The following is a 23,535-nucleotide window of genomic DNA, read 5'->3' as shown; positions in this document are numbered from 1 at the left end:
TAATCCACACTGATTCTTTGCTTTAAGTTTTTTAGTCTGTGTGTTGATGCCTGGAGCAGTTGTATGGCATAGAGGCAGCCAGGATATTTGGCTGCAGGGATGCTCAGGATCTGGCAGCAGGGAACATTGGAAGCTGGGATGGATCTCTTGATGGGCAAGGAAAAGGCCTGCTCCTGCTCCCGCCATCCCACACTCTTGTCCGTCCATCTCAGCCTCTCCGCCCCGGTACAGGCAGCAATCCAGCCACAGGAGCAGGGATGCAGGATCGGAGCATCCTCGGAGCTCCCAATGCTTTGAACGCTTTGCTGGGAACACTTTGCTGAAGCTTAACACATCTCGCAGAGCCAGGCGGGGGGGAGCGTGTGCTGCTTTGCTTTTCACATGCCTGGGGGTCATGGTGCCTCCTAAAATAAACCCACTGCGCTTCACGCGGCCTTTGCGTGGTGGCACGTGGGCCGGGGGAGAGCACGGAGCAAGGCTGAAGGGTCGGGAATGGAGGAGAGGGGAAGGGGGGCAGAGGAAAAGGTGGAGGAGAGAATCCTGGCTGGTTTTGAGTGGGATGAACGGAAAGACTGCATTCCCCAGCCCCACGACTCCCTGCTCTGGTGGGGATCCCACTCTCCCGTGTGATGTTTATTGATCATGCCTCGCCATCAGCCTGGGATTTAAATGCCAAGGGCTCAGCTCAGTCCGTGCCTGCTTTCTGCTATCCCTTTCCTGGTAGGGGATTAGATCAGCTTGGGCTGATCCTCATCAGGTATGATCTCCTTTCAGAGCTAAAGCTGCTCCTGCCAATCTTCCCTCTCATTTTCCCCCAGCTCCCAGTGCTGTGTGGGGCTGGATTTGGGATCCCTGGGGGCAGATGTTCCCAGAACTGCTGGCAGGTCTCCTGGTCCTTGGGGCTGGAGGGTCATGAGGATGTATGTCCTCACAGCCAGAGCATCGCACCTGAGCTGCCTTTGTCTGTCTGTCCTCCCAAGGGATGGAGATGAGGAATTTCCCAGAATTACCTGGCCCTGGCACAGTCTAAATGGCGAGCTGGGGGCAGAAAGGAATCTCTTGGCCCAGCAGCCCCAGCCATGGCCTGATCCAGCGTCCTTAATAATATTAATAATAACAACAGTAATGATGATGATGATTAATAACAATAACAACAATATCAGCTTCCCAGCACCCTCTCCTGTGTTTTCCTGGATGACCCACCTCCCCCACAAAACCAAAGTGCCGTTAATCAGCTCCCTCGGGATTTGGAGTGATAAATTCCTAGCTCATGCCAGGTTTTTCTAGGAAGCCTCGCCGCAGGAGCCCACTGCCTGCCGGGATGCCATCTGGCTGGAGCTGTTTCGCCTGGGAGTCACACCTATACTTATCATGGGCTCATCCCTGCAGAGATGTGTCCTTGCTCAGAGCAGCACTGCAGACACCCCACAGTGTCCGAGACTGAGTGTTCTGAAGGTTTCATATTAAAATAGCCAAAAACCTGTGAAAAAATGGGAATTTTGTTTGCTTTTAAACCCGACTGCCAACAACAAGCCACTTGTGGCATCCCTTTGGTCCCAAATGTGACCACAACCAGAAGCGATGCTTTCTTTGGGATGTTTCTCCCTCGAGCTCCCGTCCTTGCTTTGTAAAGGGGCACCCCAAAACCTTGATCAGGAGAATAGAGCTTGAGGAGAAAAATAAATGCATAGACATCTCCTGGTATTTATTCCACCGGTTATAACAGTACCATGGCATGGGGATAGCACAGGAGGTGGAGGGACACTCAACCGAGCACAGCGCACAGCTACAGCACGATGGAGGGGGAGGAGAAGGAGATCTTTCCTTATCACTTTGTTCTTCTCCTGGAAGGAACAAGGACAGAAGTGGATCCCACCCCAGGAGAGGGATGGTGTACACCACTGCTCCAGGGAAGGGCTGGTGTGGGCTCAGCTGAGCACCAGGGAGGAGTTTTTTTCCTCTCTGGTGTTAATTCAGGCTTCAGCCTTCTGGACCTCAACACCCCCCTTCCCACAGGGATGAATGGGATCATATAGCAGGTTATATAGCAGGTCCTTCCTGGCTGGCTCCTTTAGAGGAGCCCTCAAGGTCAGAGGGAGTTGGTGTTCCTTGCACGGACAGGATGTTATTTCTCATGTGATGGGTACGGGATGCAGGGAAGGAGGGTGTTCCGCACCATGCCTCGTCCTTGCGAAGCAAATTGGAGCCTCCCAGTCATTTCTAGGAGGTTGGGTGGAAATGTGGAGGCAGAGACATGGCATATGACCACCACACACGGTCCTTCCCACACTGACAGGGGCCAATAACACTCCAAGGTCATTTTCCTTCCTTGCTATTGCCCCGGCTCTGGCTAAGGACACCCGGTGCCACGGGCACAGGAGGAGGCATTGGGATACAGGGGGACATGCTGGCTTTTTGCTCTAACCTCAGACCAGAGAACAAAACAAACACCACACAGCAGGAACACCTGGGTCAGGGACTCAAGGGGTCACACGGTTCAGGAGGACCCGAGTGACACACGGCAAGGGTGACAACATTGGTGGGGTCCCTGCCGCTGGCAGCAGCCCCCGTCAGACCCTTCGCTGCATCCCCTCCCTGCTCCCCCGCTGTCGCACCGGCCCCGTTACATCACGGCGCATTTTTCCGCCGATTGCTTCAGGTCCTCTAGCGTGGCTGAAGCTTTGTCCTTCAAGGAATCAAGGTCCAGGTTCTGGATGTTGCTGAGCTGACCAATAACCGAGTTCTTCTCTTCCTCCTCCTCGTTGTCCTGCTCGATCATCTTGGCCAGCTCCTTGGGCAGCTCCACGTCACCTCCCACCAGCTGGATCTGGTTGTCGTCCGTTTCGTTCTGGAATGGGCCGGGAGAGAGTCAGGAGGGGGGATGTCACAGTGGGAAGGGGGCTTCTGGAAGCATGTTCAGGGGCATGTCACAGCAGGGGCTTTGGGCTATCTTCCTATTTTAAGGTCCGTGTGGGCAGGTCCCTGGGGCTGAGGGTGGGATGCTGATCCAGAGGGGACATAGCTGAGCCGAGCCTGGGCGCTCACAGCAAGAGCTGAGATGAAAACCCATGCACAGCACCAGTATAAACTGGTTTTCAGCATGCACTGTGGGGGGTTTAGGCACCTAATTAAGCTACACGTATGCCTAACAACTGCTCCCACCGGCGATCGGGATCAGTTCTGCGCCAAGAGCCATGGGGAGACTCTGGATGAGGCAGCCCAGCTGCCAAGCGGGATCAGGAATAAGCAGAAGAAACTTGTCAAAAGATGAGAAGGGACATTTCAAGCACGAGAAAACAGAGAAAGGACTGTGGGGCCAGCTCCAAACAAATCCCTATTTTCCCTAGAGAATAAAAAAATCTGCATCTTTTCTTTCTCTGCCTTTTCTGGCTTTCGGTAGGAGGAAAAAGAAAATCTCTGGCTGTTTATTTCCTGGTGATAAAAGGGGATGGGAAGCAGGGGGGTGTGAATCCAGGCTGGCTGAACAACGCCAAACAATCAGAACAATCTCACTTGGCTTAGCTGGCCCTTCAGAACTAATATTAGCCCGGCTCCAATTTGGAGTATTCACTGCTGAGAGACTCTTCCTGAATAAAGGGTGGGTTTGGAGGGAGAAGAGCTTGTAGTAATTCTAAGAATGGTTGAATTTTCCCTTGATTAAGTTGTTTTTAGTGAATTGTTCATTGGGCAGAAATTCCAAAATTGGAGTCTAGGTGGGAGACATTTGCCAAATAATCTGGGGAGAGAAGCTGGCTAATCCAGCCAGGAAAGTGTAACCCTGGCTCTGCTCCCAGCTCCAGGGAGTCTGGGGTGAAGGTGGCTTTCCCTCATCCAACTGGATTTAGGGAACAAAAGTGGGGCAGAGGGGGATCAAGTCAGGGTCTGGTGGTCTGCGGTGTTCAGGGATGACGGGAAGGGGCCAAAATTTGGGGAGAAGGATGTTTTGCATTTGGGCTTTGACTCCCCATGTGCCCTCCCCTCTCCTCCCCCCCCCCCCATTTCCAGCACAGCCGTACCTTGGGGAGCCTGTACTTGTCTCGGAAGTGGGACCTGACCGTGGCTCTCTCCGCCTTGCGCTGGGCAAACTGGGCATCTCTCTCCATCCTGTGAACCACACGGGGCTGTTACCAACAGCCTGTGCCCCCCATCCTTGGGTTTGCACATCCCCCCAACCTCAGCATCCCCCATTGTCTCTGAAAAGTGCCCACAATTTCCTCCCCCCAGCACAGCCTGAAAGGAGAAAACAATCCCATCTCCCGGGCAAGGAAGCGGATTAAGGGATTAGGGGGCTCATTAAACTCCCTCACGGTCCTGCTGTCCCCGGTACTGGCTCTCCCCAGCTCCCACGTATGGGATAGGGGACTGCAGCGGGAGCACCCCCTTCCCTCGGGGACCCTGAGGGTCGAGCCCGTCCCTGTGCCAGTCGCACTCACTTCTCCTCCACCAGCTGCCGTTGATATTCCTCGTACTCCTCACGGGTCATGCCCTGTGCCTCGGCCGGAGACTTCTCGCCCTCACTCTTCTCCTCGCCGCCAAGGCCTCCCGTCAGATTCTTCAGCTGCCCCCCCACCATGCTCTTCACCATGAACGCCATGGCCTCGGTTCCAGGGGCCCCGGGAGCCTGGGGGCCGGGGAGCGGGCGGGCACAGCAGCTGTGGAGCTGGGAGAACCGGGGTTAATTGGGGGATCCGGGGTACAAGGAGTAGGGAAGATGGGGATGCAGTTATGGGAGCCCGAGGAACGGGGCTAAGAGGGAGCTGGAGCACCAGGGAGCCGGGGTATGGTCGGTGCTGGGGTGCTGGGATTAGGGAGCTGTCGGGAAGCCGGAGTGCTGCGGATGGAAGCTCCTGGGGAGCCGGTGTACCTGGTTATGGAGGAGCTGGGGTCAGCAGAGATGAGTTCCAGGGGAGCTGAGCCCGGAGAGTGCCCAGGGAGCTGGGCTACCAGGTTATGGAGGAGCTGGGGTCAGTGGAGATGAATCCCCAGGAAGCTGGGGTACTGGGTTATGGAGGAGCCGGGGTCAGCAGAGCTGAGTTCCCATGGAGCTGTGGTACGGGGTTTTCGAAAGATGGGATCAGCACAGATGAATTCCCGGGATGACCGAGTACCGAGTTCCCCGTGAGCCGGGATCAGTGGAGTACTAAATTCCCGGGTTGCCAGGGTACTGGGTGGTGGAGGACCCGGGACAGGGGACCTGAGTTCCCGGGGAGCTGGGGCACGGGGTTATGGAGGAGCAGGGGTCAGCGCAGATGAATTCCCGGGATGACGGAGTACCGAATTCCCGGGGAGCCGAGGTCAGCGCAGCGGAGTTGCCGGGGCGGTGGAGTACCGAGTTCCCGGGATGCTGGAGTATCGAGTGATGGAGGACCTGGGATCAGCGGACCGAAGTTCCCGGGGAGCTGAGATGCTGTGGATGTGAGTTCCCTGGTCAGCGGAGTCCCGAGCTCCGGGGATGCCGAGGTCAGCGGAGGGGAGCTGCCGGGCTGCCGAAGTACCGAGTTCCCGGGATGCCGGAGTGTGGGACGCTGGAGTTGCCGGGATGCCGGAGTTGCCGGGGTGCCGGGGTGTCCGGGGCTCAGCGGGGCCGCGCCGCCCCGTCGCCCATGGCGGAGCCGGTCCCGGCTGGGAGCGGAGCGGAGCGGCGGGCGCTGCAGCACCGGGGCTCGCACAGCTCCGGTGTGTGTGTCCCTGCACGGCGGCGGCGGCACCGCCTCCCGCCCGGCCCCACCGCCCTCCGCCGGGCGGAGCTGCCGCCGTCCCGACCCACGCCGGGGGCACCGAGAGTCCCGCCACTCCCGAGGGAAGAAGGAGCCCCCAGAGACCCCCCCGCAGGGGCACCGGGGGTGGATGCAGCCACGGTGGGGGCGGGGAGCCCCCGGGACACCCTCCGCTCCATGATTCCCGGCTGCTTCATCCCGCCGAGATGCAAACCCGCCCAAGCGCCTTTTTCTCACTCTATTCCCCATCCTTCGGTCTGGCGGGCGGAAAAGCCGGGCTTGACACTCAGTATATGTACCATGCACGAGTCACAACGGTTTGCTCGTCTATCAAAGGGCTGGCTCAGAACGCTCCCTCCCCTTTTTCCCATTAATGATATCCACGGAAGTATTCCCATCTCTGAAAGTGTTCAAATTCAGGCTGGACAGGGTTTGGTCTAGTGGAAGGTGTCCCTGCCCGTGGCAGGAGATTGGAATAAGATCAGTTTTAAGGTCTCTTCTGACCTAAACCATTCTGTGATTCTATGATTCCATGATTTTATAATATTAATTAGTATTAAAGCTGCTCTCAGTTCCCACAACCCAGATGCCCACGAGTTCATCAATCACCTAAATCAGGAGGATGGAGCAGGCATTGATTTTGTTGCATCATTCCCTCGGTCTCTCCATCCCCACTCTCACTCCTGCTCTTCCCTTTGACTTCAGGCGTATTCCAGACCTTGGGGAGTGAGCAATTAATGGCAGCAGCAACATTTCCCTTTCCAGATGGCCAGCCTGGCTTTAACAGACATTTCTCCCTTTTTTCTTCTCTGTTCATGAAAAATGAGCATGGATCCAAACCCCAATCCCAGCTTGCAGGAAATAATTTCATTTCTGAAATCTAAAGACAATCTCTGCAGATTAAAACGATGGAACAGCTGTGGAGTGATAGAACAGAGTGACAGAGGGAGAGGGAATCGGCCCATATCCTCCCATTCCCCCCCTGTCCAAGGGAAAATTATATCTTAAGAAGAAAATAGATTAAAAAATAATGTATTTTCCTTGGATGAGAATCTGGTCAGCAGTTCGGCAGTGACTGCTGCTGTTAAGGATAGGAACACCCTTTCAGAGGTGACAAAAGGGGACCTTTTGTCCTGGCAAACGCTCTCCTGGCGGAGCAGAGACCCTTGAATGATGCCAGCAGTTCCCTTGAGTTTATCCAAATGTGCAAATTGCCACTGGGATGGGGTAGATCTCTTCAAGGTGCCATTTGGCACAACTCCAGCATCACCCCCTGTGGCTGCTGCTCACCCCCAGCTGGCAGCTCAGGAGTCCTCCCAACTGTTTGAAGTGATGACTTTTACTTTTCACACCTATCTGCAGCTCCCCCTGAGCATTTTCCCATGGAAAACCCATGGAAAATGAATTTTAACCCGCAATGAACTGCCACAGCCTGCTTAAAAATAGGCTGGGAGCCCATGTCCCATTGCCAACAGCATGGTCATGTTCCAGCTGTCAGTCTGGGTGAAAAGAGGGACAGGGAGAAGGAAAAGCATCCCTGCTCGTGTCCTTGAGTTCTGGGCAGGTCTGAGCCTTGGGTGGGTGCAGAGCAGACTTTGGATGCAGCTGGTCCTGGGAGCTTTGCTCACTCCAGATTTCTCTCTCAGCATCCATTAACAATAAGAGACTGGAAGTCAGGACCGATTTTTTCCAGCTGGGTTAGATGGGTCAGCTCCCACGGAGCCTCCCTGTCTGAGGAACTAAGAGCAAACAGCTCCTGATGAGCAGAAATGCTTGGCCAAGGCAACTAGGTGAAAACAAGCATGCTGTTCCTGGCAGTGCTTTGGATCTGGTCCCTCGGGATGCTCGCTCACCAGGAGATGGATGTACCCCATGGAGGGGGACCATGAGGTTGAGTTTTGCAGCCTCTTGCAACCCAGGTTTTTTAGGGATGGAGCGAAAGGCAAAGGAAAGGACCTCCAAGAAGGTTTTGCATCTCTCCCATCCCTTTGCCTTTTCTCGGAGAGGCCAGTGTCCCACCTGGAGGTAGAGATGAGGGGACAATCAGAGGGTGCAATGAGCTGGTAAATGATGCTTCAAGGTAGTTGATTTCCCCATTTGCTTTTCCTTGGGCAGCTGAACTGTTCCTTATCCCTGAAATATATTCAAGTAAGGATGAGTCATCCATCCTCACAGGACTCTAACCTGTCGTAATGAGATGTAAATCCTTGCATGACCCATTATATTAGCTTATGCTATATCACACATCTCCAAGGATTAGACGGGAGGGAGATGAGACATCCCCCCATCGCAGCCTCAGACAAGACGGTGGAAGTTAAGAGGATCCTCTCTCAGCGTTGACACCTGATTTAAATTGGATGCAAGCAGTTCCCTCCGCCATGGTGAGAGGGATCGTTCCAGCTCTTCTTTCTACATAACTGGCTCCAAGGGCACAGTTACCACAACCAGGGTTTTATATGATGCTCCAGAGATCCCTGAATGGCCCTGGAGTGGCTGGTTCCTGGAGTGATCCCACAGATTGTAGAGGGGAGGGGGAAGGCTTGGTGACCTTGAGCTGCAGTGCCATGGCAATACGGCCATCAAAAGGCCTATCTGATCCCTGTCAGCCTAAAATCCAGGAAACATAAAGGTTTAAACCTTTGAAGACCCTGAGCAGGTGAAGGAATCCTGGAAAGCTACATGTGTGTGTGCTGGAGCCATGACGGGGAGGAAAGGAGACGGCATTTCCAAAGAAAGCAGGCAGCCTGCTGCTGGGGACGTCACACCAGTGCTCAGCAGCTGATTGTCACTTCTGGTGATGGGGACAGGCACTGCCACCACAGGGATCACTGCGCTCAGCCCTGACCCCGGGTGCAGGGGCAGAGTCACCTCTCTCTTCCCACCTGCTAATGGGGGTGCTCCAATGGGATGGGGACAGGGATACCTTGCTGTGCCCCTCGCTGCTCTGGGCACAGGGATTAGGCATGGTGACATCTATCCAGATGGTTGCAGTGCTGTCATGGATCACCAGCTCCTAAGAGTTCAAGGTCTTGAGCAAAACATCCCTTCAGAGGGCTATGGGATCCCTTCTAGGAGATCCCTTACTGGGATCAAAGTGCTACCGTGTCACTGACAGAGGGTATAAAGAAAGTTTAGGATAAGGGTGTTGTAAACTACCAAACAAAATGAATTCCTGCATGTTACTTGAACAGAATTCCATAATGCTGGACTTTGCCTTGGCTGAGGAAGATGGACAGCAGCGCAACAGGAAGCTTGGTATGGAAATGAAACCAAAGCTGCCTTTTCCTGACCTAGGGAGGCTGTCCCCATGGAAAGCCTTCCCACTCCTATAGAACCAAGATTTTAAGTTCCCAAAATCTGTTGTCATCACCAAAGGATGAAAAAAATCTCAGTGCACACACCTCCTCACCCTCTTCCTGCCCTGGGAGAGCATCCCCTGGGAGCCCCTGAGTGGTCCCTGGGAAGGGAAGCCAGGAGTGTGGATGCTGTTGGGATGTCCCCCCCAATTCCCTTAGAATCCTCTGGTCTCATCGTCATGTCAGTGAGCATGGGGCTGCCCAGACTCATCGCTGCTGGGTTTTGGGAGGTTTGGGGTGGGAATGGTCCTATCACACAGGACATACATCCTGAGGGATATGAGTTTGGGGTGGGAATGGTCCTGTCATACAGGACATACAGCCCCTGTCCCGAGGGATGGGCTGTTTGGGGGTGCTGTGAGTGCTTTAGCAGAAGAGGAGGGGAAGCAAGTCATAGCAGAGAGCCAGGTGATTGCCAGTCCTGCCGGGAGAAGGGGTGCTGTGGGGGGTGAGGAAGAAGAGGGAGGTGGTTGGGATGAAGGGGGGGCTCCCATGGCAGTGTCTGCACCAAGCGGTGACACAAATCCACCCGGACAGACATACAGAGCATGTAAACAGGCACATGGGGAGACCATGTGCTGCTTCGTGCCGGTGGTGGAGAGCAAGCCTGGAGCAAAGGCACACGCCAGCTGAAACACACACACGGCCACACACGCAGGCAGCATTCCCACGGGGGATCTTCCCAGCCTTGCCTTCATTTCCTGGAGTGCTCAGAAGATAAAAAAAAAAAACAGATAGAGAGAGAGGAGCTGAAGAGGTGAACGACATGGAACGGTGATGGGAATGGCTTTGTACGTCATGCTAAAAATAGCCCTTGAGATAAAGTGGATCGTGGAGGGGGAGGAGATGCCGGCAGCGCACAGATGCTGGAGAGGGATGCCAGGGGTTGGGAAGCCCGTGCTCCAAGGTTGGAGCAGAAGGACCGTAATTAGGGCTGGTAATTGGCTCCAAGCAGCACTGAGGGAATTAAACAGTGGGGGGCATGTTGCACCCCCTCCTCTTGGGATGGAGGCTTTGGGACCCTGGGAAATGTGAAGTAAGCGGCTGCTGCAGCTGGAATTGGCTTCCTTTGAAGGGAGATTGAGATTTTTGCTTGTTTAGGAAGAGGAAGGCTCTCTGCAGCTCTGTGGGTAATCGAGAGAAGGCAAGCAGGATGTGGGGACACAGGGAAGAGACAAATCTCATGGAAGGATCCCTAATGGAGAAGAGAGAGGATATCTGCTGGGAGCAGAGGGAGCCAGGGTTGGTGCTGGAAGGGATGCTTTGTCCAGGGTGATCCCGGTGAGTCTGTGCCAGGGAGGCATGTGATGGGTAGGGATGGAAAAGCAAAGCATGTGGTGACTTTGGAGCTGGTCCTTTCACCCCCTGCAGGTTCCGCACACCAAATCCCAGCTCTCCCCAGCCCTGTCCTGATCCATCTGGGACACCAAGGTCCAGCCCAAGCTGGGATCCCGCTCAGTGGTGTGGAGGGGAGAGGCAGGAGAGCTGCCAGAACTGGAGGCTGGATTTCCCGGAGCTTTTTAAACCCTGTGTCCCTGTTCCCTCCTTGCACGTCATGCCGTGAAGGTGCAGAGAGAGGAAAGGTCCATGTGTGCCATCGCACGGACACCGGGGCACTGGCAGTGGGAATAACTCCATCCATGCTGCTGCCACGGATGATTCACACCGGCTATCTGAGGCACGATGGGAGCTGACACAACTGGGCCCGATGCCAATCTCTTTGCTGATGGGAAGAGGAGGAGAAGGAAGAAGGGGACATGATGTTAGCCAGCACTCAAGAGCCCCAGGGTGTCACTCAGCCTGTCCCCTCTGCTCACACTGCTGCACAGGCTGCCGAGGGGTTCACAGCTGATGGAAAGAGGGAAATCATCTACTGGGATCCAGGCTGGGCATCTCCAGGCAGCAGCCCAAAGCAAGGGAGACCTAGTGGCCTGTGGCAGGAGCAACCTGCTCTGTGTGGGGAAACTGAGGCACAGACAGTAGTGACAGGAGGGGCTTGGCAGGATTAAACTCCCTGATTAGTTGTGAGGAACGGGATTTCTCCCAGCAGTTCTCTCTCAGCATCCTCCAACTACATCCTAGAGGGTGCTGAGGCACCAAACACTCTCCCAAAGGCCCCCTGGCACCAGGCAGTGCCAGAAATCAGCAGTGTCTGGAGGAGAAAAATCAAAGACCTAAAGGGTTTTTGGGTTAGATTTTCCCCCTTTTTTTGATAGCTGGCAGGGGTTTGTCTCCAGCAGTAACCCAGGGCAAGGGGACCAAAGGGGACATGTCAGGGGACAGGACCAGAGCTCTCCCTGATATCTCACATCATGTGAAAGTTCTGGGTATTTCTCGCCATTCCCAAAGCCATGTTTCTTGCAGGCTTTGCCTGTAAATGACTTTAATCTTCATAAGCCCAAAAAGTAAAGCTGCTTATGCGGCTGGGGCCTGCCAGAGCACTGGGAGGAACGGGGGGGACGGGGACAAGAGGAGGGGGGTTAGTCCAGGGGAAATGAAACCCTATCAAGCCCATCACATCGCTGTCCTGTCCTCTCTGGATATCCAGACACCTTGGAAGGGGGTCAGAAGCACATCTCCCCTCCACAGGATGCATGCTCCATCCTCCATCCCACACATCCCTGTGTGCCTGTGTCCCAGCACTCCCTATTTTTTCCTTCAACCTCCCTTCAAGAGGAATCTCAGTCTCAATCCTGGTCCAAACCAGATGGAGAGCTTCTGACTCTGGCTTGCCAAGCAGGCAGCCAGCAAAGCCGATGCTCTGAGCATTGTTTAACACTGAATAATTCCCTGTGGATGAAGGGAGCTATTATAAACCTGCTGTGCCAGACACCACCTCCACCCAGCTCCCTCTAAGGCAGCAGGGACAACTCCTTTGGGGTTGGGGGTCCAGGACATGGGGGTCCTGCTGCACAAATAGCTTTAGCCCCTTCATTGAGACAAGCAGGGCAGGGAACAGGGTCCATGAGGTTCAGGAATCAGCCCCAAAATGCATTCCCAGGTTTTCCCATGCCCGCTCCAAGCATCAGGAAGTAAAGCCTGGATTAAAGAGGAGCTTTGGCATCACTTGGCAGCTTCATCGCTGTCACAACTCACCAGTTCTCATGGGCAGGATGGAGCCAAGTGATGCCCAAGCTACTCATCCTACCTACATGGGGACCCTGGGCAGAGATGGGGGGTCCACCCCCACCTTTTACCCTGCCAAGGGCTCCCAGGACCGCAGGGAGCAGAGCTGGCGACAGAGGGGCAGTGAGGCAGGATGTGCCGCGTCCGTATGGAATTTTTTTTTTTTTTAATTACAGTTTTTAATCTCACAGTTGGTAGCATTACATGAGAATAAAGCACTGGACAGGACTGGAAAAAAAGGCCTCTGGAGACAGCATGCAAACATTGCAACGAGTTTAAAGCAAAACAACCCAAAAAAAAAAGCATCTGGCGGGGACGCAGCCGCGCTCTCCCGACCGGGCGGCGAGTCCAGCGTCAACCCGTCAACCATCACGTCTGTCGCTGGGGGTTTCCTTTTCGTGTGTCCATTTCATTGGTTTATTTATTATTATTCTCCTTTTGTCAACCTTCCTCTCTCTCTCTGTCTTCTTTTTTTTTTTCTTTTTTTTTCTTTTAATTACATTAAAAAATAAGATTCGTACTTTAGTAAAACGCCCGGCGCTCAGCTGGGCCCTGCTTGAAATAATAAAAAAAACCCAAAAACACCAACAAAGCCCCCCCCCAAACTAAGAAAACGACAACAAAAAAAAATAATCCACAAAAATAAAAAAAAAAAGAGCCTGGGAGACGGAAAAAAAAACAACCCACCCCAAACCTGGAAAATAAAAATAAAAACTGACAGATTTGGAAGTTTGGAAGCAACCGGGGGACTGGGGGGGGGAGAGGATACCCCCGGGGCTCCCTCCTGGTGCCAGGGCTGGGCAGGGGGGCTGCCCACACCCCTGTCCCACCCCCAGCATGGGTCCCCCCCGGCTGCCGGGGTGGGCGAGCCCCCCCCTCACAGGTAGAGCTCCTTCTCTTTGATATGCACTAGCTGTTCGCGGAGCTGGTGGAAGGACGGCCGGTGGCCAGGGTCCAGGGTCCAGCACTTCTTCATCACCTCGTAGACAACGGCCGGACAACCGTCCGGAGCATCCATCTTATAGCCCTTCTCCACGCGGGGCACCACGTCCTTCAGGGGCTGGGGGCACAGGGGTGGGAATCAGGATGTGAGGGTGTGGGTTCTCCCCACAAACAGGGGCTCAGTGCCCTCAAAAACCAGCCCTGAGGCACTGGGGTGGTCCTCACTTACAATTCTTGGATAAGGCACTCGCCCGAAGGAGTAGATTTCCCAGAGGAGGATCCCAAAGCTCCACACGTCTGACTTGGTGGAGAATTTCTGGAGGGAGGGGAAAGAAGCCCTGTGAGCAGGCTCAGGCAGGGATGGGGGCAACAGTTCTTCCCCACCCTCAGGGCAGCTGGTCGTGGGGTCAGACAGTGGGAAGTGGCACTCAAGCACCATCTCTGCATGGAAAATTTGGGGCAGCCCAGAAGGTGCCCCTTTCCTGCAGCCTCCTCCATATCCATGAAGGCCGGGGCCCCCCTCTGCTCACCCACCTTTTCTCTAAGTGCTTCTGGTGCTGTCCACTTGACTGGCAGCTTCCCCGTGTCCTGTGTGGAGGAGGCTTCCTTGGTCAGCCCGAAATCGCTGACCTTTGCGATGTTGTCCTCCGAGACCAGCACGTTCCTCGCCGCTAGGTCCCGGTGGACAAAGTTGTTGGCTTCCAGGTACTCCATGGCTTCACAGACATCTCTGGGTGGGGTGGGGAGGAGAAGCAGGTTAGCAGGGCAGCCCCAAAACATGGGAAGGTGCAGGTCAGGGTGGCGGGCATGGCCTTGTCCTGTACTTACAAGGAGAACTTCAGCAGGCAGTCTGCCCCGAGGACTGACCGCCCACGTGACCGCAGGTAGTCTACTAGGCTGCCCTGGATGGAGGGATGAATGGATGGATAGAGATGGCATCATCAGGGTCAGCATCCCACCCGCTGCCTCCTCCCACCTCATCAGGACCCGGGGATGATGCCCCTTCCACATGGAGCAGGACCAAGAGTTGATGTCCCTCCCCCATGGGGCAGGACCAGGGGATGATATCCCTTCCCCTGTGGGGCAGGACCCGTGGATGATGCCCCTCCCTTGGGCAGGATGTGGGGATGCCAACCCTCCCTTGGAGCCAGCAGTGGGACACAACACCTCCAATCACCACAGTGGCCCCAGGGAGATGCCACCCAAGCTGGGATGACCCAGCTGGTCTGCCAGGGTGAAGCCCTGGGACCCTGGTGGAGGGGCAGAGGGGACAGAATGGGAGGGCAGGTGGCCGGGGTGGAGGTCTCACCTTGGCCATGTACTCAGTGACGATGTAAAGGCCACTTTTCTCCTCCACAATCACCCCCAGGAGCTGCACCAGGTTGCTGTGTCGGAGCTGCCTGCGTGGCACAGGAGGGCTCAGGGCCAGGTTTTGAGGAGAAGGGGCACTCCCATGGTCCCTGCAGTATCAGGGACCACCCCCCCTTGCTCATAGGGACAGAGGTGCCCCCTCCCTCCCGCTGTCCTCCCCTGGTGATGGTGACACTCACGTCATGACAGATGCCTCCGCCAGAAAGGCCTGCGCTGTGGCGTCGTTTTTAATGCACTTCACGGCGACTTTGTTCCCCCGGTAATCCCCCAGCATCACGTCTGCAGGCCAGAAAGATGGGCATAGGAGGCACTGGGAAGCATCCTGGCTTCCTGGAGCCCCATCAGCACCCTGAGGGCGCTACAGAAGAGCAGCCCCCACCACCCCTGCCCCCCGACTTAGGGCCACCGCAGCACTGGGGACATTGGGCTCACCTCCGAATTCCCCTTTGCCAATGATCTGTAGCAACTTGAGGTCCTTCATGTTGAGGGCCCAGCCACCTGTGTGAGGGAAAAAGGGGAGTGAGGGGGTGCTGGGTGGGTTCCCAGGAGCCAGGGAGGGGGCATGGCCACTCACTGCGAGAGAACTCGTCCTGCGCTGCCACCGTCCCCTCCATCACCTTCGGTTTGATGAGGCGGGTGCAGAGCCCGTCTGCGTCTGTGGTGTAATGCTGGGGGGGACACAGAGGGTGTGTGGGTGACACCTTGGCGTGGGAGTCCCGCCAAGGCGATGCCAGGCTCTGGGATCCCACCAGGTGGCAGCACGAGGCCACAGATGGGCCTGGTGAGGGCTCAATGGTCCCTCCTCCTGGTCCCCTTGTCCCCTGAGCATCCTGCCCCTGTCCCCGCTCCTTGCTCCAGGGGTCTGTCCCCAGCATCCCCACCCCATGGGGTCAGCAAAAAAGGTCCCACCACCTCCTGAGCTCCAGACTTGCAGCCCCACAAGCTCTGATGTCCTTGTATGTCCCCTTCCAACCTCAGGCTATGATCTGAGGGGGGCCAGAGTGGTGGCAGCTCAGGCCTCACCTCCACCAGCTGCATGAGATTCTCAAAGTAGACCTCCTCATCGATGCTCAGCTTGCTGGAGGAGTAGATGATGCGGTAGTGCTCCACCTTCCCCTCACAGCTCACGCACAGAGTGTAGTCCCCGGGATAGTTGGTGCTCTCCCGCACCAGGAAAAGCCCCGTCTCGGGAGGGTACAGCAGCCTCTCTGCCTGCTCCCGCGTGATCTTTCCATGAAACCACCTGCAACAGAGCACAGAGGGCAGGTTAAGGGCTGGGGATGTGCTGGTTGGATCCCTATGGCACTGTATTTGGGAGGGACGGGTATATGGAGCAGCAGCTTCCATCCCTGCCTGCATGGGGACAGCTTGTCCGCACTCCTCCTTGCTGTCCCCATCCATCCCATGACACAGCTCCTTCCACGGCATCATGCTCCCCTCTTCCTGGTCCCTAACGTGGGATTCAGGCCCTCTGCACACTCCTAGGAGCTTCCGCCTCCCAGCTCCCCCAGACTGGGAGTCACTGGCAGCTCTGGGATGCAGTGGGAATATCAAAACCATCCACCCATCTATCCATCTGCCTCTCTCCCACCCCTCCTGTACAGACCCTGTTCCAACCTTCCTTCTTCCTCCCAGCAGCCTTTACAACCCCAACATCAGGTAAAAAACCAGTCTGAAATGCAACCCAACAATCCATCACATTTGCAGCCATGCAGGCAGCTCCCAAGGCATTCAGAGCTCTCTGCAGCAGCAAATCCCAATCCCAAATCCATGCTGCTGAGAAACCTGAGCTCCTGCCTCTTATGCCTTCCAACCTCGTCAAGCCCTGTGAGGAATGTCACCTCTGCTGGGACATGGCTCTGAACACAGGGATGCTCCAGACCAAGCCACATCCCCCAAAATTCACCTTGGCAGAGTCCCAGTTGGATACTCACGGCATGAGGCTGAGCTTGATCCCAGCTTTCACTCCTTCCCGCTTCTGGACGTAGTTAGCGGGGATGATGCCCTCCCGGCCCACCTTGTTCTTCGCCTTGTACCAGTTGGGATCCTGTGGGGAGAGCAGGATGTCACAACGAGCCTGTAGCCTCTGGAGACAGCTACATCCCACCCAAGGAGCCCACATGGGTGTCAGCACTGCCCTGGGGATTTCCCCAAGCACCCTGGTTATTCCCTTCATGAACTACAGGAAGGATGGGATGGGCAAGGGATCAGGGTCGGTGCTGGAATCAGCAAACCCAGACGCTGGTGGCCCCATGGGGGTCATTGTGATCTCCCTCCCAGTCTGGTGGGCAACTCGGAGCTCCCCAAACCCACAGCCCCTCCTTTCCTTCCCCAGAGTCAAGCCCGGCATCGCTCCCTCTCCCGTCCCTCCTCCACGTCCCAGGAGGCGCTTACATTTCGGAGAAACCTTAACTAACAAGGCCAGGAATTAATTAACCAAACATGTGGCCCGATTCCTGCCCAGCGGGACTGCCAGGACCAGGGGATCCCACCGGCACATGTCGTGGGATGCAGGAATGGCGTCCCATGGAAATCCTGGCGTGGGGGGTGGCAGGGACACCTCACCTTGGTGACAGCAACAATGGTAAGGACGTCTCCTTTGCTGAAGGGCAGGTCCTGCTCAGCGGTACCGTGGAAGTTGTACTTGGCGATACATTCTGTACCGGACGGCCAAACAGCCTGGCCGGGAACAGGGAATGGCATCAGAGCCTTGGATGCCATTACCCACCCCTGGGCCCTCCCCGACCCTCAGGGACCCCCCCCCACAAGCTCCCAATCCCTCTGATGGAAAACCAAATGGGATTTACTTAAACCAAGTTTCCCCATGTCCCTCCTGAGCACAGGGGCTGCTCCATCCCCATCTATCCTCATCCAGAGCTCACCTGCATCCCTGACATCTTCTCAGGAGGTTGGGGGGCGCGAATCTCACAGGGGGGACACGTCACTTGGTACCATGAGACCTGCACAGGGGGAAAGGATGACTGAGAACTGGGCATGACAGGGACAGACACGTAGGGAGGATGCAGAGGGAGCAGCCTCCCACTAAGGATGCTTGCAAGCCACCTGAGCATCCCTTCTCCCACCAAGAAAAGATCCTGTCTGAGGTGCCGCTTCCAAAATATCCCCAAATAGAGGTGAAAGTGGGAGCTTTGGGTCTGTTTAGCCCCTGCAGTCAGAGACAGGACCAGCATGGAGCTGCTCACCCAGATTATGAGGTATTTGCACAGATACAGCTTCTTAAGAGCAGAGTTTTTAAGTGCAGCATCTGCATCAAGTTAAAATACAGTACAGTGTGGATGGATGGAGATGCCCAGGGAAGGGAGCCGGGATGATCTCCAGGAGCCCCATACCACTCCTCTCTCAGGCTATGCAGCCAGAGCCCCATTCTCTCTGGAGACCCATGTGTGGAAACAGCCAGCCCTGAGAGCTTCCAAGGCCTGGGATTTAAAAGAAATAAAAGTATCTACTCCCTGCAGGATAAAAGCCACTGGGATCCCGGAACACAAGTGTTTCCGCCAGCTCCTAAATCCCAGGGGGCTGCACTGAGCAGGGGTGCTGTGTTCCCCCTCGAGGCCCTAGGATGAGTGTGTGGGAGGGGAACAAGCCCGGCTTTATTCCCACAGCTCCAACCCCCGGGAAGGGATGAAGTCACTGGCCCTGGAATCAAACCAGGCTTTCTTGGGCCGGGGCACTGGGGTCATGCTGGGCTGGGGGCACGGAGGGGGATACGGGCAGAGCAACCCCCAAAACCCACCCAAATATTTATTAATTCATTGCATCAATTCAGGGTCATCGGCAGTCACTGCTTCCAGCCCTGCTGTCAGCAACTCAAAGTATTTTGGGAAGGAGGAAGTGAAACAAGGGGCAAGGCTGAGAGACAGGAGGAGGAAGAAGATAAGGGGCAGAACTGTGGGGAGGAAGAGCACGATGAGAACATGGCCCTGTTTCCACCACAGCAATGCCCAGAGCCTTCCGGAAAAGGCGTCATGCTGCCACCAACCAGCTCCCTCACCTTCCCCCAGGGCGGGGACATGACACAAATCGCTTTATTTTCGGCACCAGAGAGGAGAAATCAAGTCTTGGATGCTCACCCTAAGGACAGAGTTCAGTGGCCTGAGGACAGAGCGCTGGGGTTTCCAGTGAGCCCATCACTGCAGAGTCAGGTGGGTTTTCTTCCCAGCCAGCTCTGGGGCTGCTGCTGAGGAAAAGCCTCTCGAGATGGCACCCAAACCAAACCTGATGGCACCTGTGAGCCTGGGGAGCCAGGATACAGCCGAGGGAAGAGCTGGGTGATGCTGGACTGGGGGAGCACCAGCTGGGAGTGCAGCCCCCTGAAATGGCCCCAGCTCCCACTCCCTGCCTTTCCATGCTGACTTTTGGTTAAAATTTGGATGGAACAAACATTTCAGCAAAGGGATCCCACCAGTTCAAAATGCAGCACAAGAAGAACAGGGAATACACTACGCTCTCCCAGTCCATGGAGGGATTTGGCTGAAGTCTGGAAGGAGCTGGTTTAAGATGCGATGCCTCCGCATTTTAAAGGGAATTTCCCACTGCCGGGGCTGTCAGCCCTGTTCCCCATCCAGCAGCTGGTGGGGACACTGAGCAGAAGCCAGTCCCGAGTGTTGCTCAAGGAGCAGCTCGTGCCCAAAGTGTTGAGTCAGCACTTCCCACCGTCCAGGCGTTATTTTAAATACCCAAAAATGAGCAGGATGGCAATTTCATCCGAGGTGTGACTCCAGCTGAAAAACCCTGGCTGGAGCCAGGTCAGGATATCAGGGAGCATCCCCTAGAAGGGATGCCCAGGGGTCCATCCCAGGACCACAGCCTACCTGCAGGTTGGAAAAGCCAGTTTCCACCCTGCACAGGAGCTGGATCTTCCCAATTCCAAGGCCGGTTGTTTGGTCTTTCAGCTCACGGATGTCACCAGCATTTGTATTTGACAAAAGCAGAGAGGATATAAAATTCATAGCCTGCACTCACAAAGAGTATTTTTTTCCCTGCTAAAGAGGAAAGTGCCCCAGCAAACCCCACCAAGAACACGCTCCAGCTGGTCCCAGCTTTTTTATCTTCTCAGATCATGGATATTCATGGCACCGGGCTGTGGTATTGTTATAAACACACACAATAAATTTGCTTTTCAGTTTTAAAGGGGGAGGTGGTTACAGCACTGAGAGCTGCCCTTTTCAGAGCCCCAACGCCCATCACCCCGGCACGGACCTTCCTCCTCCCGAGCCTCATTTTGTTTTCAATTGTTACCTAATTTCTGCCTCAAAGCTGAGACCTTCCTGGGAGCAGAAGGAAACCACATGCCCCCGAGAGCCCCCAGCTCTGGGGCAGCTGCCACCAGGCCCCCCGAAGGCCTGTGGTGGCCTCATGTGACAGCCAGCAGTTCCTGCTGTGCACGTCACCCACGCTGGCCCTGACCTCGTGCCCGTGGCTGCTTCCGCCCGCCCCGTATCCCTGTGGGATGCTGGGCTGGGAGAAGGACGCGGTGAGGCTGCCAGAGTGGATCCAGAGCTTAAAAGCAGCAACCTCTGCCTTCCAGGAAAACACGGGCATTGCCCCTTCTTTCCTAAAGGAGGATGTGCAGCAGCACATAAAAGAAATTAATAATAATTAAAAAAATTAGCCAGAGAGCAGCTCGAAAGATTTGGCAGAGCCGAGTGCTGGGTTTGGTATCTTCAGCCCTGACAGGCACGGGTTTGTTCCGTCTGGAAGCTCCCCATTCCCCAGTCGGGGCTTGGGATGTGCTCAGGTGAACCCACTCTCTGCCAAAATCCACATCCCCTTTTTCTCCCTCGAGCATCCTCTGAGCCAGTCAGTCCAGGAATCCCAGTGACGGATCTCATCCCAATGCTGCACCCTGAGGTTCATCCCCACTGCCTTCCTCACAGTCCTGTTCCTGGATTTCCTTCCGGGAAGCCTGGCTCAGCAGCCAGGAGCCGGAAAAGGCAGGAAGGGCAGGTACAGTGAATACCTTTGCCATGCTGATAATCCAAAGGGCACCAGGGAAACGAGCCAGGGAAACCTTTCCTGTCATTAACCACCAGCCAAAATTGTGTTGTGCCAGACCCGCAGGCAGGCTGGGGGAGGAATTTGGGACTCCCAGGGTGAATCCCACCTGAAGAGCGTCATCACCACAGGACGGGGTGGGGGAAAGATGCTGCATTTCCATTTCAAACCCAATTGGGGGAACAGGGAGCACCTGCCCAGCACCAAGATGACTCTATTTAAAATAAAGTTTAGTTGTCAATGGTAGGAAACCTTCATTCCCTATGGAAACAGGCGCGAGGGTGCCATCTGCATCTACCCTATTCCGCTCATCCATCTCCCTCTGACCAAAACATCTGCCAGTGAAGTTCTTTAAACTTAAACCAACCCAAAACCAGACAACATCCTCCCTGCCTCTGAAAGATCTTATCGCCTGTTATTACAATGAGCACCCACGATTAGTCTAATCGAAAGAAAAACGTTCCTCCTTCATCTCACCCGTGAGCTCAGAGGGTTTCGGAGCTGTTACCCCAAACCAGCCCCAACAGAGTGCCCCACTGTGAAGAAGGGCAGGGTGTCTTCCTTTTTTTTTCAGGGATTTTAAAATTCTTTTAGAAGAGAAAGAGAAGATGGTGCTGGTCAGACCTGGGGGACAGTCGGAGGCAGGTGGAGGCCCGGAGAGAAGCTGGTCCTGGCCTTCCCATTGCAGAGAGGTTTTCCTGGTCCTCCTCTATCCTACAAAAACTTCAACAGGGCGATTTTCTGCCTACACAAATCACCCCAGTATCCTGTTCCCAGGTCCTGGAGTGTGTCAGGGCATCCCTGAGGATGTGCACAAGGCATGGAGAGGAGCATGGAGTGTTTTTTTGGCAAACACTCACCCGAAATTGAAAAGGTGGGGGGAGGCAGCAGTTGCAGGGGAAAGTGCACCTCAAAACTCCCTGGGTTTGCAAGGGTTTCATCACTCCCATCCCGCTGATGCTCCATGAGAGAGGATGGGGATGCTCCCAAAACCTTCCGCATCCCTCCATGAACCTCTCTGGCCACTCCTCGCCTTGCCAGGATGGGGTCGTGCTCTTGCGTGGGTCCATTGGGAATAAACCCCTGTCCCGGGAGGAAGGCTGCCATCCTCCTCCTCCCGCTCCCCAGCCAGCACACCTTTAATTTTGGGGGTTTTTTTGGACTTTCCCCTCCGAATTTTGGTTTTTTGGGGACTTTTTTTTTTTTTGCCCGGCGGCACAGCCCCTTTCGCTCTCGCTGAACCAACGAGCAACAGCCGTGGCTATAAATAACCCGCCGCCGCCTTATTGCCCGAAAAAAAAAAAAATCCCCAAATTTAAAAAAATTCAAACCAACAATGAAGGCGGCTGCCAACCCCTTGTGACACCCCGGTCACTCCTCTCATCGCAAAGCCCCCGCTCCCAAGGGCCTTTGTATGGGATGGGGATGGAGCGGGAGGAGGACTTGGTACCCCCGGCCGGATTTGGGGCGCGGCGGCACCCCCGCCACGGGAAGGGATGCTGCGGGGGTCCCCCTCTCTCTCTCTCCCTCCCTGCAGGATAGGGAGGGGGGCGCGGTGTCCCCGGGGACCGCGGCGGGGCGGGAGCGGCTGCGCCGGGGTCACCGGGGGTCAGGCGGGGCCGGACCCCGCCCCCCCCGCCCCATTGTCCGCGCCCCGCTCCCCCAGCCCGGTGCCCCCATCACTCACCTCCCTCCGGGCAGGGGCTCAGCCCGCCGCCGGCTGCTCCATGCGGCGCCACCGGGGCCTCCGGGCTCGGCTGGGCCGGCGGGGGGGGGGGGCGGGGGGGGGCGGAAGGGGCGGGGGAAGCCGGAGCCGCCGCCGCCGCCGAAGCGCGGCGGGGCCCAGCGAGGTGCGGGGGCCGCGGGGTGCGGAGGTGCGGGGCGGGCGGGGGGTTCCGGGGCGGCGGGGCCGGAGGGGCGGACGGGCGGACGGACGGACGGACAGAGGGAGGGAGGGAGGGAGGGAGGGAGCGGCGCCCGGAACCGGAGCGCCCCGAGCCGCACCGCGCATGCGCCGGGCGCACCGCGCCGGCAGCGGGGCGGGGGCACCGGGCGGCGCGCGGCGCCACCTGCCGGCGGTCGGCGGCACTGCCACCGGGAGGGAGGGACACCGGGAGGGACACCGGGAGGGAGGGAGGGACACCGGGAGGGAGGGAGGGACACCGGCACTGCCACCGGGAGGGAGGGACACCGGGAGGGAGGGAGTGACACCGGCACTGCCACTGGGAGGGAGGGAGGGAGGGACACCGGCACTGACACCGGGAGGGAGGGACACCGGGAGGGAGGGAGTGACACCGGGAGAGAGGGAGTGACACCGGCACTGCCACTGGGAGGGAGGGAGGGAGGGACACCGGGAGGGAGGGAGTGCCACCGGGAGTGCCACCGGGAGTGTCACCGCCACCCGCACCGCCAACGGCGACAGGATCGGCAGCGGCGCCACCGGCACCAGTACCGGCACCCCTACAGGCACCGGGATCCGTAGCGGGACCCACACTGGCATCAGGAACAGCACCCGCACCGGGACCAGCAACTGAACAGACAGCGGCAACGGGACCCGCACCGGCAATGGGAACGACACCGGCGACGGCACCGGGACACGCACAGGAGCGGGAGCGCCACCGGCACCGGGACCAGCACCGACACTGGCACCGGGGTTCACACCGGGAGCGGGAACGCCAACGACTCTGGGAGCGGGAGCGGCACCGGCAACGGGACTGCCACAGGCGCCCGCACGGGGACCGGTAACGGGACCCACACCAGCACCGGGAACGACACCGGCACCGCACCCGCACTGGCACCGGGACCGGCCCCTCCGTTCCTGCCCGGGCCGGGGGTGCCTGCTCGGTGTGTGCTCACATGGGCACAGAATAGTACTAAAATGATGTAAAATGCCAATAAAATAATAAAAATCATTAAAACCCAACAATAAATAACGATAAAATGGTCAAATAACAATCTATAACATATCGTTTGACTGTAGTAATAACTATATTGTACTATAATATGAA

General features: G+C 56.5%; 2 protein-coding genes across 5 annotated transcripts; both read right to left on the bottom strand.

The window, feature by feature from the left end:
• Positions 1-1,690: 1,690 nt before the first annotated feature.
• Positions 1,691-5,662, bottom strand: CPLX3 (complexin 3). 4 transcript variants are annotated; one of them, XM_027698144.1, is made up of 5 exons: positions 5,275-5,662; positions 4,434-4,660; positions 4,017-4,104; positions 2,616-2,848; positions 1,691-1,844 (listed from the first exon to the last, which is right to left on the bottom strand). In XM_027698144.1, exons 2-4 carry the CDS (start codon positions 4,592-4,594, stop codon positions 2,624-2,626), a joined length of 474 nt encoding a protein of 157 aa, XP_027553945.1. In that variant the 5' UTR covers positions 4,595-4,660; positions 5,275-5,662; the 3' UTR covers positions 1,691-1,844; positions 2,616-2,623. The 4 variants fall into 4 exon arrangements, with proteins under 4 accessions (XP_027553945.1, XP_027553944.1, XP_027553946.1 ...); XM_027698143.1 differs by having other exon boundaries at positions 1,691-2,848; positions 5,275-5,661; XM_027698145.1 differs by having other exon boundaries at positions 1,691-2,848; positions 5,330-5,661.
• Positions 5,663-12,354: 6,692 nt separating this feature from the next.
• Positions 12,355-22,314, bottom strand: CSK (C-terminal Src kinase). Its single transcript, XM_027698030.1, has 13 exons — positions 22,215-22,314; positions 17,395-17,472; positions 17,078-17,191; positions 16,447-16,559; positions 15,536-15,755; positions 15,087-15,180; positions 14,945-15,010; positions 14,692-14,791; positions 14,451-14,541; positions 13,970-14,043; positions 13,676-13,871; positions 13,371-13,457; positions 12,355-13,259 (listed from the first exon to the last, which is right to left on the bottom strand). The coding sequence occupies exons 2-13, from the start codon at positions 17,407-17,409 to the stop codon at positions 13,077-13,079; spliced, it is 1,353 nt and encodes a 450-aa protein (XP_027553831.1). The 5' UTR covers positions 17,410-17,472; positions 22,215-22,314; the 3' UTR covers positions 12,355-13,076.
• Positions 22,315-23,535: the final 1,221 nt, after the last annotated feature.

The sequence above is a fragment of the Neopelma chrysocephalum genome, unplaced genomic scaffold (genome assembly GCF_003984885.1).
Source record: "Neopelma chrysocephalum unplaced genomic scaffold, ASM398488v2 Primary Assembly neopelma1_124, whole genome shotgun sequence".
In the NCBI taxonomy this organism is placed as follows: domain Eukaryota; kingdom Metazoa; phylum Chordata; class Aves; order Passeriformes; family Pipridae; genus Neopelma; species Neopelma chrysocephalum.
The sequence above is the reverse complement of the archived record's forward strand: the minus strand, read 5'-3'. Positions and strand labels throughout refer to the sequence as shown.